The 16,833-nt window shown below is 40.9% G+C and overlaps 1 protein-coding gene across 8 annotated transcripts in view; it reads right to left on the bottom strand.

Annotated features, from left to right (window-relative positions):
• Positions 1-16,833, bottom strand: part of CLYBL (citramalyl-CoA lyase) — a 260,795-nt gene that overhangs the window by 109,010 nt on the left and 134,952 nt on the right. For all 8 annotated transcript variants that reach the window (XM_045445089.1, XM_045445121.1, XM_045445112.1 and 5 more), the window contains exon 2: positions 5,749-5,935. In XM_045445089.1, coding sequence (XP_045301045.1) covers positions 5,749-5,935 — 187 coding nt within the window. The remainder of the gene's footprint in view (positions 1-5,748; positions 5,936-16,833) is intronic.

Below are 16,833 nucleotides of genomic sequence, written 5' to 3'. Positions count from 1 at the left end.
AAAAAAAAAATTTAAAAGACAGAGAGAAAGTGAGGGTGAGCAGGGGAGGAGTAGAGAGGGGGAGAGGGAGAGAATCCCAAGCAGGCTCCACACTGTCATTGCAGAGCCTCATGTGGGGCTCAATTTCACACACTGGGAGATCATAACCTGAGCCAAAGTCAAGAGTTGGCTGTTTAACTGACTGAGCCACCCAGGTGCCCTGTCTACCATTTTTATAGGAAGGTTTAAAAAAATAGCAAAATTGGCAAACTCCATCACATCTAGAGCAAAAACCTACCTGGGACCTATATTACCCTACAAAAATCAAGAATCTAAGGTGTGAATCAATAGCAGTGAAACTTGGGCGGCTGACTTTGGCTCAAGTCATGATCTCATGGTCTATGAGTTTGAGCCCCGCGTCGGGCTCTGTGCTGACAGCTCAGAGCCTGGAGCCGGTTTCAGATTCTGTGTCTCTCTCTCTCTAACCCTCCCCCATTCATGCTCTGTCTCTGTCTCAAAAATAAATAAACGTTAAAAAAAAAAACTAAATTTATCAGTAACTACATTAAACATAAGTGAAGGGGCGCATGGCTGGCTCAGCTGGAAGAGTATGTGACTCTTAATCTTGAGGTCATGAGACTTTGAGCCCTGTGTTGGGTGTAGTGATTACTTAAAAAAACAAAATAAGTCGATTAATGTTCCAGTTAGAAGACACAGATTGTCCACATGGGTATAAAAATTTTAAAAACAATAGGAGACATATTTAAAACATAACGATATGGAAAGGTTGAAAGCAAAAGGCTAAAAACAATACACTGGGCAGATGCTAACCAAAAGAAACATGGTGTATTCATATCAGACCAAGAAACATTATTTATTTTTAATGTTTATTTATTTATTTTGAGAGAAAGAGAGTGAGAGAGAGAGAGCATGTGCACACAAGCACGTGCAAGTGGGGGAGGGGCAGAGAGAAAGGGAGAGAGAGAATCCTGAGCAGTCTCCATACTCTCAGTGCAAAGTGGACCCAGGGCTCAATCTCACAACCATGAGCCATGACCTGGGCCAAAATCAAGAGTGGGTTGCTTAACTGGCTAGGTGCCCCAGACCACAGAAACTTTGAAGCAAAAGCATTTTAGAGGATAAAGAAGGTCAGTGCATAATTATAAATGATTCAATATAAAAGGAAGATATAATAATTCTTATTTTTATATACCCAATAACATAGGCTCAAACTACCAGCAGCAAAAATTGATAGAACTATAGGGGGAGACTGGTAAATTCTCTACTGGAGGCTAAATTTCAACTAGCTTCTCACTTATTGATATATCAAGCACATAAAAGTCAGTAAAGATTTGGACATTTGAACATAATTAACAAGTTTGGTCTAATGGAAAAATATATAGAACTCTAGTCTACTAAACAGAAACAACACATTCTTCTTAAGCACACATGGAACAGTTACAAAAATGGCTCATGTAAAGCAGAACTCAACAAATTTTCTTTCTTTCTTTCTCTTTCTTTCTTTCTCTCTCTCTCTCTCTCTCTCTCTCTCTTTTTCTTTTTTAGAGAGACAGAGAGAGTGAGCAGGGGAGGGGCAGAAAGAAAGAGGGAGAGAGAGAATTGCAAGTAGGCTCTGTGCCGTCAGCACAGAGCCTGACTCAGGGCTTGAAATCATGAATCATGAGATCACGACCTAAGCTAAACCCAAGAGTCAGACGCTTAACCAACTGAACCACCCAGGCACCCCAGAACTCAACAAATTTTTAAAAATCAGCACCATTCAAATCACCTTCTCTAATCATCATGCAATAGAGGTAAGCAACAGAAGAATAAATAAGAAATCTCTCATATGCTTGAAAATTTAAAAATTCTTAGTCCCTGCTACTCAAACTGTGGTTTGCAGACAGACCACTCTGGGTCCATAAACTCTGATCATGACCATGACACTAGGAGGTAAGTATGAAATGGGGGGGTACGAATTTAGAAACTTCCATAGTACTTGACAATGCTATGACACCCAAGCAACATTTTTCTAGAAATTCATTTTTTTTGTATTTTATAAAAGTATCTGTCTGCAATAGATTACAAATGCTTAAAAATGAAATAAAGTAACAACAACAAATAAAAATAACCAAATTGGTTCTTTACCACAGGGAGTTTGGGAAGCACTCTTTAGTATCTCCTGGCTCAAGCAAGAGATCAAAATGCAAATTAAAAAGTACTTAGAACCTGGGGCTCTGTCATTTAAGTGTCCAACTCTTGGTTTCGGCTCAAGTCATGATCCCAGGGTTCGTGGGATTGAGCCCCAAGTCGGCCTCTGTGCTGACAGCATGGACCCACTTAGGATTCTCTCTCTCCCTCTCGGCCCCTCCCTCCACTGCACATGTGTGTACTCTTTGTCTCTCTCTCTCAAAATAAATAACCATTAACAAAATACTTAGGACCAAATGGTAATAAAAAATATATGTTCTTATAGACCTATCTGGTTAGATTATAATTATTTACATTTTGCGTGTCTCACCACCAGTCTTTGCGTCCTCCATGTTGGGGATCATGCAATCGTCTTGGTTCCTCTCCTTGTCACAGTGCCTGAGTATTGAGTGTCTAAATTTACATATTTAAACTTACATATTAAATATATTTAAATATTTCCTTAAATATTTACTCAACTAAAATAGCAGTCCTGGAATCCTGTCTCTCTTTATTCCACTCCTACTTTCTTGGTGTTGCCCAAGTGTCATGGAGATTCACCAGAAACCTGTGCCTTACTTGGCTTATTTTCACTGTGTCCCAGCAAGCAGTGGCTTATGCAGTCCTATATCTCCTCATGCATTTAACAATGAAAAGAAAAAGATAAGAGGGGTGTGGAGACAGTCTTTTCATCATCCATACTTGGGAAGGTGAGCTGGTAGTGCCATCCTTGACATGAAGGAGCTACTTAAACACAAATTGGATTAGCAGGACAGGATTAGAGCCTGCTGGAAGGTATTATACACTTATAAACTGCTCTGTAGAACTCTTATTGTTTTCATTACAAGCCCATACTCCACAGTGTCAATCAAATGAAATATTGAATTAGCCTATTAATAAAAAAGAAATAAATTGAGATATAAAATGAAGCAACTAAGTTCTAATACTGGAAAAATATTGATTAGACAGTAACAGTTGAGTTTAGCAAAACTATAATTAGGACAAAATAAAAAAAGAATATCTGAAATGAATTTTTTTTGAAAGAGAAAGAGAGTAAGGGAGGGTCAGAGGGAGAGGGATAGAGAGAATCTTAAGCAAGCTATTAACTACTTTTCTATCTCCAGCACTTCAAAAAGAAGATGGTAACAACTAGGTACTGATACAGGTTCTTCAAGATCAAGTCTCATCTACTTAACCTCATTTTTCTGGCAAGGTTCAGGGGGAGAAGGTATTTCTAGGCAGGTAAATTGGGATGGTATCTTCATTTTGAAACAGCATTAGATAAAAATCTCTCATAATATCCTCATGAAAAGATTGGATTTTAGGAAAGTTGGGTGATCGAATGACCATCTTCACAGTATTGATCCATGAAACTGACCTCTCCATGCCTCAGTTTCCTTATCTGTGGAAGGAGTATAACAGTAGCACCTCACTGGGTTGTTTATGAAACTAAAGCCCTTAGAACAGTGCCTGGACGTCAGTCAGCACTATATAAATAAATAAAACATGATCAGAAGCTTCTAGTTGCATGCTTGTTCAACACTTGGCTCCAACCTCTTCAACATTTCCATCAGAAACTTGTTAAATGCCTGGCAAATTCTCAAATGCTATTAATGATGGATAATAAAATCAAAATCCAAAAAGACCTTGATAGGCAAGGGCTAGGAAATAACATATATGAGATAAAATTAAGTCCTGGATAGAGAGTTTAAGAAAACATTTTTTACAAGCACTAGCCTGGTTTGCCAGAACTTTCTGTGGTAAGAAAGGGAAATTCAACTGACTCCCAAGCTCAGCATGCATAAAACAGTGTGTCCAGCAATTAATGGAAAGTTTAACTGCATTAAGAGAACTGAAGCGTCCTGATGAAGACACTGTCTGGATACAGACGCAAAGATGGCGGGCACGTCTCACCCATCATGAATTCTTCCCTCCCCTTCCCTTAGTTTCCTCCTAAGAAGTGGCTCTGGGTACAAGGATGAGCTTGAGAACACCAGTGAACAGTAAGAAAATGTGAGGCAATAATGGACCATATTTCAAACTTATCTGGGTGGAAGGAAACATCCTCTGGTGGATACGGGAAGATAGCCTCAAGATTTGTGAAGAATATAATTAGAAGTTTATCAGGGCACCTAATGGCTCACTGTGCTACATGCTAAAATAAATTCCCCTCTAATCATGATTACTACAGGATTTATCTAATCTATTTCCTATAGGAAATCAAGCTACTCCCAGGCATTTTATCAAACTTCTTCCTCATAATAATCCCTGTCCCTGACAAAAGAAGATTTTGTCATCCCACAGTATAGATAAGAAACAGAGGCAAAGAAGTAAAGTGAATTGCCCTGGGTCACACAGAACTGAAATTACAATTTAGTATCTAATCTTAGAGTGCACTACATGAGTTTTGGAAGGGAGTATACTGGAAGCACATTATATCCTTCAAGAAAAGGCCTATTTACCTTAATCTCTGCGAGAAAGAAGATTAATTGTATTTTCCTTGGGGCATGCCAAAGATGTTGAGGAGACGCTTTAGATTCCACACGCTCATTCTAATCCTTTTCCAAATACTTGGAAAGTCTTGCTTTGACCATTAGGAAGATGCTAGAAATTAACTTTTTTTTTTTTTTTAATTAAGGCAAATATTTGCTAGAATCTCCAAGGAGAGCAATTAATCAAGAAAGTTGTACAGTACGGCCATGCTATTTCAGATCATTTAAGACAAGAAAGTATCCAGATAGGCATGAATCCAGATGGCCAACTCCCTCTGTCCCCGAGCCCCACAATCTATTCCCAGACAGCCTCACTGTCTAGGGACAGACAAAGGTCAAGTAAAAACATGTTTTTAACTTAAAAAGTTCCATGCAAACATAAATTATTGTTATAATGATTTACACCTAATTATTTCACCTAATTACTGAATAAATCCATGTTCATTATAAAAATCTGGAAAATAAAGTTAAGTAAACCAAATGAAGCAAAAAGCACCCACTCTGCTATCACCCAGTAAGAACCTTTTGTACCTGTTTACAACTGGATACATTTTAAGGCTCAGTTCTGTGGTCAGGCCATGAGGAAATCAGCCCAAAGCTGCAACCCTAAGGTTCTGTGTGTAGCTTCCCTTAAATTAAGTAGGGAAAATGGTGACTTATTCATAGAAGACTATCTTTTATTTTCTTGGCACTTATCCCAGAAGCCATAAGGCCATTACTCAATATTAAAAAGACATGAATTCCACATTGTGTCTTACTGCTCTAAAAATTTACAACACAAATTTCAGATTAAATAATTTACCCAAACTGGTAAACATCATAGCCACAATGGATTCAGTGTCTATCTCTTTATCAATATGTACACATAGTCACATATACTGAAGGTATACACTGGTTGGGTTCTTCCTTTGTCTTGGAGAAAAGAGACACATTCAAAACCCCTATAAGGGCTTGATCAAGAATATATTAGTAAAGAGCAAAAGGTGAGTATGGTAGAATCTTTCCAACTAATGAGCAATGCTACCAAGACAGCACCAAATTGCAATCCATTGCTTTTTCCCATCTTAAGGAAAAATCATGCTATTACCTTTTTGTTCATAGCAACACCATCCTCACAGTCGAGCACCGCACAATCTACATTCAAGGAGGGAATCTTCTTTATTTTCTTTTCATCATTTCCAGGTACATAGAGCACTGCTCTCCGGGGAATGTACTTGTGATTGGAGGAGGAACTGTATCCAACCCTGGGCACATCAGCTGCCAGAAGTGGTTTCCTGCAGGAGACATAATTGGTGTTAGTCTAAAATAGGATCTATTTACGAATTTTTGCAAAACCTTATTTTAATGCAAAATTAACACCAAAAACATGATAAGCTAATTTCAGCAGATCACAATCACACAGCACAACTAGGAGAACAACAACAGAAATAACCAAGAAACAAAATGTCATTTTGGCTGAAGTTTAAAAAATATATAGCACTGTTTATTGAGACGATCTTCAGAGAAAAGAAGTGTGTACCAATTTCATCTTGGAAAAACACTTCCAATATTAGTATATTATCTAGATAGTACCCATGGACAAAAAGAAAGGAAATTTATATCCAGAAGGTCCCAAATAACATTACTATCTTCAATTATATGAAACTAAAAACAGAAAATAAACAACCTATGTTAAGCATTAGTGTATGGCCCTCTCTCTGCCCGTGAGTCTAAAGTAGGCAAAGAAGTGATTCAAGTTCAATGTTAACAACAGACAAGGATGGCTGGCCACTTCTTAAGTGAGCAGAACAGATAACGAATGAGAAAAGATCATTACTAGCGCTGGAATGGTGGCCAACTTCATCACTGAAAACTTCAGGTGCTTCATCTATAAAAACGATACTAATTTTGCAGACTATTGAGAGGCTTCAGTGAAAGGAAATAAGGCACATGAAGTGCTTAGCGAGAGCCTGGCAGGTGTGGGTGGTGGGCATAGAGAATGCTGTTGTTCTTAATGAGAAAACTAGGTCTGGATATCAGCCCCTGCCTGCTTCTGACCTCTGCTCTCTCTCTCCTTCCATTCCCTACTGCACTCAGTTTAGCCTCCTGTGGAAATAAGAGTTATTGGCCAGAAGCTTGTTTGGCTCACTGCAGCCCTCGTGCCTAACCTGATCCATAATTAGATGCTATGGTTTGGCCCATAATATGTGGTAAAGGAAGGTGAAATCAGTTTTCACATTCAGGACGAGCTACATAACTTGTTGGTCCCAGAGTAAAATGAGAATGTAGACCCTTGTTCAAAATTTATTAAGAATTTTAGGTGGTGACAGAAAAACAACAAACCAAGCACCAGACCCTTCTAAGCACAGAGCCACGTGTGATGGTGCAGGTCATATATTCATGAAGTCAGTCCTCCCCATAATAGACAAGCTATATGTCATGAAGCACCCAGTTAAGGTTAAAGCCACAGCAAGTCAGAAATGCCCTATGTTTTACTCTGCCCTGAGTAAACTGCATCATTCTTTCCGAAAACGTGTCAGCTGTACTTATCCTAAGTTAATGCCATCTGTATTTTACAAAGCTGTAATATTCTGTCATGATTACTGTGCCTTGTGACAATGAATCTCAAGAAAAATCATTCACTCTTTGGCCAACCGATTCTATGTGTGACCCCCCATTCCTTCTTGTGGCCAATCTTAATACACTAGAAAACTTGAGTCTTAGTCTTATTTTTCCATAGCAAAAGCACTATACTATGTGAGGTATGGTGAGATACAGATGGATTTTAAAAGTGTACATGTCTTACAAGACACTTTATTTAATATAAAACATATAATGAACAAAAATGTATTATGGCCAGTTAACTGAAGAACAACTGAACTGTCATCATTTTGCATTGACTGAAAATATCTAGCTTCTTTTTTTTTTTTTTTTTTGAGAGAGAGAGAGAGAGAGAGCAAGTTGGGGAGAGGGGCAGAGGTAGAGAGGGAGAATCTCAAGCAAGCTTCAGGCTCAGTGAAGAGCCTGACGTGGGGCTTAATTCCATGACCCTGGAATCATGATCTGAGTGGAAATCAAGAGTCAAACGCTCAACTGACTGAGCCACCCAAGGGCCCCTGGTTTATCTTTTAAAAAGGGAGAAAATATAACTATGTAACAGTAACAATCACATTTTACTTATTCACACTGGAAACCAAAAGTTGCAACATATTCATTTCCTTAAAATTTGTAAAAACACAATTAAAGGAGATGAAATTTTATTTACCAGGAAATGCTTGGGGGGGGGAGGAGTCAAAATTACTTTTCACCATAATTTGTTGTAACCACACGTGTAAAACCCAAAGAGAGGATGAGAACGGCTCTAGTGGAAAGAGCTTCATGGGTCCTTCCTATACCTCTCACTTCACCTGACAGAGTAAATATCTGGACCTCTCTGTCCCATTGGCAACTGACTTTCATTTCATGAAAACTGAGATTTCCTTCATAGGAAATAGCTTCTGACTGCCATTTTGGATTCAGCCACTGTGGTCTCCAAGCTACACTATTTGAATTTTTTTTTTTTAAACATTTTTTCATTCTTGTGAGACAGAGAGACAGAGCATGAGTAAGGGAAAGGCAGAGAGAGAGGGAGACACAGAATCTGAGGCAGGCTCCAGGCTCCAAGCTGTCAGCACAGAGCCTGATGTGGGGCTGGAACCAAGAACCGTGAGATCATGACCTGAGCTGAAGTCTGATGCTTAACCAACTGAGCCACCCAGGCACCCCCAAGCTACACTATTTGAATCTCAAGACTGAGCTCCCAGACATAGCTCATGCTGTAAATCATACCACCATCATATGCTAAGCTCTAGAGCAAATCATTCCTAACATGTTTATATGAAGTCTGATTTTATTTATTTAAAAAAAATTATTTATATTTTAGTTAATGGTGCAATATTGGTTTTTCAGGAGAATTCATTGAATCATCACTTACATACAACACCCAGTGCTCCTCACAAGTGCCCTCCTTAGTACCCATCACCCATCTAGCCCATCTCCCACCCACCTCCCTCCATCAACCTTGTTTTTTTCTCTATCATTAAGAGTCTCTTATGGTTTGTTTCCCTCTCCCCTCCTTCTTCCCCCCACCTTCCCATATGTTCTCGTTTTGTTTCTTAAATTCCACATGAGTGAAATCATACGGTATTTCTCTCTGACTGATTTCGTTTAGCATAACACACTCTAGCTCCACCCACATCATTGCAAATGGCAAGAATTTATTCTTTTTGATGGCTAACATTCCATTGTATACCACACTGAAGTGTAATTTAAAACAGATGATCACTTAAAAAATCTCCTGCCAGGGCACCTGGGTGGCTCAGTCGGTTAAGCGACTGACTTTGGGTCAGGTTATGATCTCATACTTTGTCAGTTCGAGCCCCTCATCAGGCTCTGTGCTGACAGTGTGGAGCCTGCTACGGATTCTCTCTCTCCCTCTCTCTCTGTCCTTCCCCTGCTTGTACTCTCTCTCTCTCTCTCTCAAAAATAAATAAACTTAAAAAAAAGTCTCCTGTCACTGTTAATGATGTTTTTGGTTTCTTGGATAGTATTCTACAATCATTAAAACAGTGTTTTGCTCATATCTTCCCCTGCTCAAAAACTGTCAACAGCTCCTCACTACCTGCACGATTAAGTTCACTCTCAGCTGATATTCCTTTCCTCAACTTACAGCTCATTATTCCTACTCAGTAAGTATCTACCCTAGGAAACTTAGATTATGACTGTCTGTACAACATGCTGCAGTCATTGTTTCCAGAATACCTTTGCTTCTGCTGTGCTTCTGATGGAAAAATCTTCCTTCTCAGTTTATTTGAACATTAAGGATCCTTCACGTTCAGTTCAAGGTCCCCTCCAACCTTGAGCCTTTCTTAACTATTCTTTAAACTCTCTCTTCTTTAAGGGGCACCAGAGTGGCTCAGTCAGTTAAGCATCCAACTCTTGGTTTCAGCTCAGGTCATGATCTCACAGCTCGTGAATTCAAGCTCTGCACTGGGCTCGATGCTGACAGTGTGGAGCCTGCTGGGATTTTCTCTCTCCCTCTCTCTCTGCCCCTCCCCTGCTCACTCTGTCTCTCTCTCTCTCTCTCAAATATAAATAAATAAACATAAACTCTCTCTTCTTTAAACTCTTATCGGATTTATCACTCATAACCAAACCAGAACCAGCAAAGGACTGGTTCTGCTATCAAGGCAAAGTTAATTAAAGTGGCACAAAGCTTTCTGGAAAGGCAATTGATGATACAAATCAAAAAACTTTAAAAGTTTCCTACCTTTTGAGCCAGTAACTTCAAGTTATTTGACAAAATTCCTTTTGGGAACTGTTATAAATTGAATGTGTCTCCCCCAAATTCGTATGTTGAAATCTAATCCCCAGTGTATTTGGAGGTGGGGGGGGCCTTTGGGGGGTGATTAAGTCTTAAGGGTTCTGCCCTTAGAAAAGAGGCCCCGGAGAGCTCCCTTCCCCGATGCCACATGAGGACACAGCAAAAAGACTGACATCTACAACCAACAACAAGGAAGCGAGTCCTCATCAGACACCAAATCTATCAGAGCTTTGATCTTGGACTTCTTAGCTTCCAGAACTGTGAGAAATGAAGTCCTGTTTTTTATGTCATCCAGTCTATGATATCCTGCTGTAGCTGCTGGACCGAACTAATAGACAGGAATCTATCTTAAGAAAGTAACTAGAAATAAGACTAGGTATGTACAATAGTAAGAAACTAAAAACCTTCAGGCCCAAAAGTTGGATGAATTATAGTGTGTATATTCAGTGGAATATGCTGCTATTGTTAAGAATTATGTTTATAAAAATATTTAATGTTACAGTAACTACTGGTTTGTTTAATGTTTGTTTATTTTTGAGAAAGAGCATGAACAGGGGAGGGGCAGAGAGAAAGGGGGGCAGAGAGAAAGGGGGACAGAGGATCCAAAGTGGGCTCCACACTGACAGTAGGGGACCCAAAGCGGGGCTCAAACCCAGGAACTGTGAGATCACGACCTGAGCTAAAGCTGGATGCTCAATCGGCTGAGCCACTCAGGTGCCCCAATTATTGTATTTTTATTTTATTTTATTTTTTTTTAAATTTTTTTTTTTCAACATTTATTTATTTTTGGGACAGAGAGAGACAGAGCATGAACGGGGGAGGGGCAGAGAGAGAGGGAGACACAGAATCGGAAACAGGCTCCAGGCTCTGAGCCATCCTCCCAGAGCCCGACGCGGGGCTCGAACTCACGGACCGCGAGATCGTGACCTGGCTGAAGTCGGACGCTTAACCGACTGCGCCACCCAGGCGCCCCAATTATTGTATTTTTAAACAGAAGATGTAACATTATATATGCAATAACATCTCAACTTTGTAAAAAATGCAAAGAAAAATATCTGAAAGGAAAGACATTAAAATGTTATTAGGGATGCCTCTGAACTATAGAATTGGGGATTAAGATTTTTCTGCTTCTGCACACTTTTTTCCTATGTTGCATATTTACTAGAAAGAGCATCACTCCTTTTAAAACAATTCCTTTTATAACTGGCTTAAAAAAATCAATAAAACCATTCGAAAAGTCTCAAAAAAGTGTTAAGATGGACCAAATGCAACTTGGAGACTAAATGCCATTTTTGACCTACAAAAAATGGTACTTTTATATGGTTCAACCAAATGCTGTGATTGGCATTCAGAAGATGGGATGAGAAGCAAGCTGCCATGTCACTCCGAGTGTTAATTTCCTCATCAGCAAGAAGCAATATACAAGCTACCTCATACAGGGGAGAACTCACCACAAGCAGTAAAGCATCATGCACTTACAGCTACTATGAGTATCTGAAGCTTGTCACCCATATGTGATGCTGGTCGGCACAGCCCTGCACCAGGAGAGTCTTGTCTCCAGCACCCTCAACTAGACCTTGAGCTGAGGGAAGGGCAGGATGAGGTCTCCTCCACCCTGCTCAGCAAGGGCCTCACACATTACCTTACCATCTAAAACAGTCGGCAATCTAGAGGTGGGGATGTAGGGCTGATTTGCAAACACACTGTCCTTATTCTTCTTGTGGAAGCGTCATGTTTTAGTGGTCATTACAGGTAGGAGGTCATTTTTATTCCCTCTCTCCTTTGCCATCCTGGAAACTTGAATCCAACCCACTGCCTGCTGCTGCTTCTCTGTGTTTATTCCATCCTTTCCACAAACACAGTTTTTACATCTGAGTTTAGGGCCTCATAAACCTAGACCTAGATGGCTCTTATCGATCCTGCCTTCCACTGAGCTCCTTCATTTGTTCGTTTGTTCATTCACTCACTCCTTCAGTAAGCACTTCGTAAGCACCCATTGAGGGACCTGCACTGGGCCTCCACCAGCACACGTCAGGTTCCTTTGTGTGAATATGAAAAAAGTGCCTCCTCACACTTTCCAGCAGGTGGAAGGGTAAAAAGATGCCTTCTGCTCCCGAGGCAGCATGCTTTCGGTGCATGGAGACAGGTCGAAGCTCAGCCCCAATGCGTGCCTCCCTGTAAGTGCCCCTGATCAGGGCATACCCCACACAACTGTACACAGTGGCCTTGACTCACATTGTGCTGAGCACTGTGGGGAGGTGCCACAAAAGAAAAAGGACATGCCCAGAAGGTCCAGGGAAGAGCACCCACAGGATGGCCTGCAAGCAGCTCAGGAAGGCTAAAGGCTGTACATAATGAAGCTCAAGGGAAAAAGATCAAAGGCAGCAAAACTGTTTGGAATAATGAAAAGAATAAAGGTGTAGAGGGGGTCTGGGCTTCAGGTTCTATCATGGACTCTCAGATCCAGGAGGGGGCTGGCACTGGGAAGGTGGCCAAAGCCCATCTCGGCATCTGTCCCCAAGTTTCCTTCCTCCCCGTACTACTGGTATGTCCTCTCCTTCCCCGTCTCTGGCTGTTTCAAAATCTGTTCCCTACTTGAGCTGTGCTCAGCACTGACTACTGAGTATGAATATAATTGCAGTAGGTGACAAGAGCTAACTTCTTTTATTTTATCTTACATATTTGGAGTTAGGGCCTCTTGATAGTCAACATGTAAATGTATTCAAACAATATGCAAAATAGGGGCTTAAGATGAATTGAAAAAATCTGGTAGCCTTATGGTGAGTTCTCTCTACAGAAGGACCTTTTTTGGGGTAATATATCCTTCAGCAGGTCCAGGGGTTCTTCTGGCTGAAAGGGGGTCCTCCTGGCCTTGTTCTGGTTTTCCCCCTTTCCTCCTCCACCTGATACACTTTTATTAGCCACTAATATAACTAGAGGTATCCCTAATGCTACAGGGGTTTTCCACCTGGAATTCAATATAGCCATCACTCAGGGACCTTTTAAAAATAGTCAAGTTCTGGACCTCACCCAGTGTAATCAAATTCAATTCACTGGTAATATGGCCAGCGTCTCTCAAATACATATATTTGAGCTAAGTCCTTGCCACTTACATGAGTGTGACTGCAGACCAGCACTATTGGTCTCTTACCCATCCTCATGTGAGAATTTCCTGTCCCTCGTGGTAGTAACTACTTGAAATCATCTGGGGAACTTTCAAATATGCTGACATTAAAGCTCCAGCCACAGAAAATTTGGCATCATTGGTCTGAGATAAAGCCTGGCTCTTGGACTTCTAAAAGCTCCCTACGTGATTCTGATGTGCAGCTCAGTTGGAGGACGACCGTCGCCACATGATTCCAATGTGCAGTCACTGCCCTAATACAGGAAATTTTGCTCCAACAAAAATTTCTCTTGAGTCATGTGCTATCATTATAGACAAGCAGATGCTATGAAAATAAGATCGTAACTGAAAATACATCAAACCAGAAAAAAAATCCACATTTAAAGAAAAATGTTTCTAAAAAGAAAATTAACAAACTGCTGACAATATTTGAAATAATGGTAATAATCAACTAAGCCAATGTCCACTTTAAGATGTGCAATTTGGTATGTTATTTCTGAACCCAACTTGGTGGTTTCTTTATGTAGCTAATGGCTAGTACAGAGGTCTCTACTGTGGCTGCACATTATGATCACCTGGGGAACTTAGAAAAAGAAAAAAATCCCAGTCCACACACCCTAACCCAATTAAATCAGAGCCTCACAGTGAGTTTCAGGCATCAGTGTTTCTTGAGAGCTTCCAAGGACAGTCCAAGTGCAGACAAGAGAAGGAACCTCTGCAGCAGGGTTTGCAAGTACAACCAAAGTGTCTTACTGATCCTAGAAAGGACTGAAGGTTGTTGGACTTCAACAGTTGCCAGAATTGAATCCTACCACACTTAGGCCACGAGTTGAGTACCAACTGTGTGATTTCCCAATACCCAAGTGACTGGGGAATAATACTGCTGAGAGGCATTGTGGTTTTCTTTGCCTGGAAACCATGATGTTCTACACCATCCCCCACCCACTAAATCAGTGGCCACCACCTGCAGGGGCTTGAAGGTGGTGGTGGTAAGTGAACAGCCATGAAGTCCCTGATCAACTTGGAGCTTCAAATTAGAGTCCAAGTGTGAAGTCCAAGTATGGACCAAGTCTGCAGTGAAATGATAAGCTTGCCTTTGTTAACAGAGAAGGAAGTTTTCTTATTTCCGATAGCTTGAGGGGCTGTATCTGGAGCTCCCAGGAAGTGGAGTGAGAGAGGACGGGGGTTTAAAGTAAACAAAATCTCCACCACCAATAGGACTCAAAGCTACTCTGGATGCTGAGCACAGTTTGCTGGCCGGGAGGTTGATGGGGGGAGTCCAAGTGATGAAACTGGGGGAAGATTCTGCCTGGCCTCCAACTCTTTAGGAACTTCTACTCGTCCTCAGTGCAATGCAGTGAGGAAGAGTACTCCAAGACAAGCGACACTGTACTCTTACTTAGTAGTTTCTCATGACCCATGACCCCTGAGGCAACCAAACGGTTGCATCAGTTGAGTTTTGCTACAGTGCCCCTGACTTGGACCCAGGTATCCTGAATCTTTTTTTTTTTTTTTTAATGTTTATTTATTTTTGAGAGGGAGTGGGGAGGGCCAGAGAGAGAGGGAGACACAGAATCTGAGGCAGGCTCCAGGCTCTGAGCTGTCAGCACAGAGCCCAATACAGGGCTCGAACTCACAAACTGCAAGATCATGACCTGAGCCCAAGTCGGACACTTAACTGATTGAGCCACCCAGGCACCCCAGGGATCCTGATGAATCTTACCCACTCTGTATTTTCCAAGGAGTCACATTTCCCCTTACTTGGAGCCAATTTAACTCGAATTTAGTTTTAATAAAAATCACATGATCATCTCAACAGATGCAGAAAAAAGCAATTGACAATTTTTTTATGATAAAAACACTCAACAAACTAGATCTGAAGGGAAACTCCCAAATCTTGAAAAAGAAGGACTAAATTGAACGTAGTACAGACAGAATCCCAAGTTAACAAATACCAGTCACCCAGCCTCTCGTTTCCTGAGAGCCCACCAGTGCTCTAACAAAGCGTCCAAACTCATGCTGTTTTGCTTCTGAAGTTATAATGAACTCATATTCCAGGAAGAGCCCTGTAGATCAGACAGTTTTACAAACGCTGGGCCAACTCACTGTTGGCCTATTTAACAAATGTATTTTTATTTATGTGAAATGTGTTTATACAGCAATTGGAGTTTTTTAAATAGCAATTAGATTTTATTATATCATATTTAAATTTTGTTAGAAAATGTTGACAATCGATGACCTGGGGAAGGGAGGAGTTTATGTCAGTACACACAGGTCAGGGACTGGGGCCTGTTGGCTGGACGCTACTTTCAACCCCAGATCTGCTTCTAGTTATCACTAGGGGGTCAGATCCCTGGAAAAAGCACAACGATAAAGCAGGCAAGAATGCAAATGCAGAATGTTGGGTGGGCAGAGCAGGAAGAGGGATGAGGCCTGGAGAGATCTCTTTTCACAAGCAGTAGAAGTTCTCTGAAGCCAATGTTGGGCAAAACATGGGGACCAAGGTCCAGAAACCCTCTCTGAGTACTCCACATCTTATCCTTGACCCTGATAGCTGGCTCTAAGATGACTTTGCCTCACCCGTGGGTGACCCTCAGCAAGCACCACAGGCTGGCAGGCTCAGCTGGAAACATGGAAGGCCAAGGACTTCTGAGTGTTTCCCTTGTCACATCCCTACTGTCATTTCATAAACACAAATGTTTTGATCCCTTAAGTTCAGAATCTAATACTCTCTTTGAATCATCTAAATGGCAGTCCAGACTTGACCAAGTGAAGATAAGAACTTGATTCAGGACTTTTAAAAGTCATTACATCACTTCTTAAATTCAAAACCAAGTTAAAAAGCAATTATTATAAAGATAATAATAACTTAGGTCACATAATTAATTCTAAATCATTTTGTTAAATTCAAGTAAATTTATCAAACAAAAAATTTTAGTGTACTGATCAACTTCAGTATTGACCATACATTCAATGACGTATTCAAGCTGTTTACCAGTGCCTTTATAATAGGACTTTAATAATACTAAGATGGTTAATTTTATGTGTCAATTTAACAGGCCTATGGGTGCCCAAATATTTGGCCAAACATTCCGGGTGTGTCTGTGAAATTGTTTCTGCACAAGATTAACATCAGAATTGGTAGAATGAGCAAAACACTGCTTTCCCTAAGGTGGGTGAGCCCTAGCCAATCAGTTAACGGTCTGAATAGAACAAAAAGGCTGGCACTCAATCCAAATACAAGCAATTCCTCCTACCTGACTGTCTTCCAGCTGGGACATGAGTTTCTTTTCCTGCCTTTGGACTCAGACTGAGACATCAATTCTTCGTGGGTCTCAAGCCTGCTGGCCTTCAGACTGCAACTATAACATTGGCCGTCCTGGGCCTCCCACTTGCTGACTGCAGATCTTGGGACTTGTCAGCCTTCATAAATGCGTGAGCCAATTCCTTATAATACATGTATAACTTATACACACACACACACACACACATCAAAGATATATCCCATTGGCTCTGCTTCTCTGGAGAACCCGAAAACAATTCCTACATAACCAGTCATGCCTTCCACACACCTTCACACTGTATCTCCCCATCTTGCCCCAAGACCCCATCATCATCCCAGGTCCTCTCTGCCCCTGTCCAGCCTCCTCCCCCACACCACAGTCAGGGTGGACCTTTACAAATGTTAATGCGATCGTGATAGTCCT

This window comes from Leopardus geoffroyi, chromosome A1 (assembly GCF_018350155.1).
Source record: "Leopardus geoffroyi isolate Oge1 chromosome A1, O.geoffroyi_Oge1_pat1.0, whole genome shotgun sequence".
Taxonomy (NCBI): Eukaryota; Metazoa; Chordata; class Mammalia; order Carnivora; family Felidae; genus Leopardus; species Leopardus geoffroyi.
Note: the sequence above shows the minus strand (reverse complement) of the source record. Positions and strands in the feature narration are given on the sequence as shown.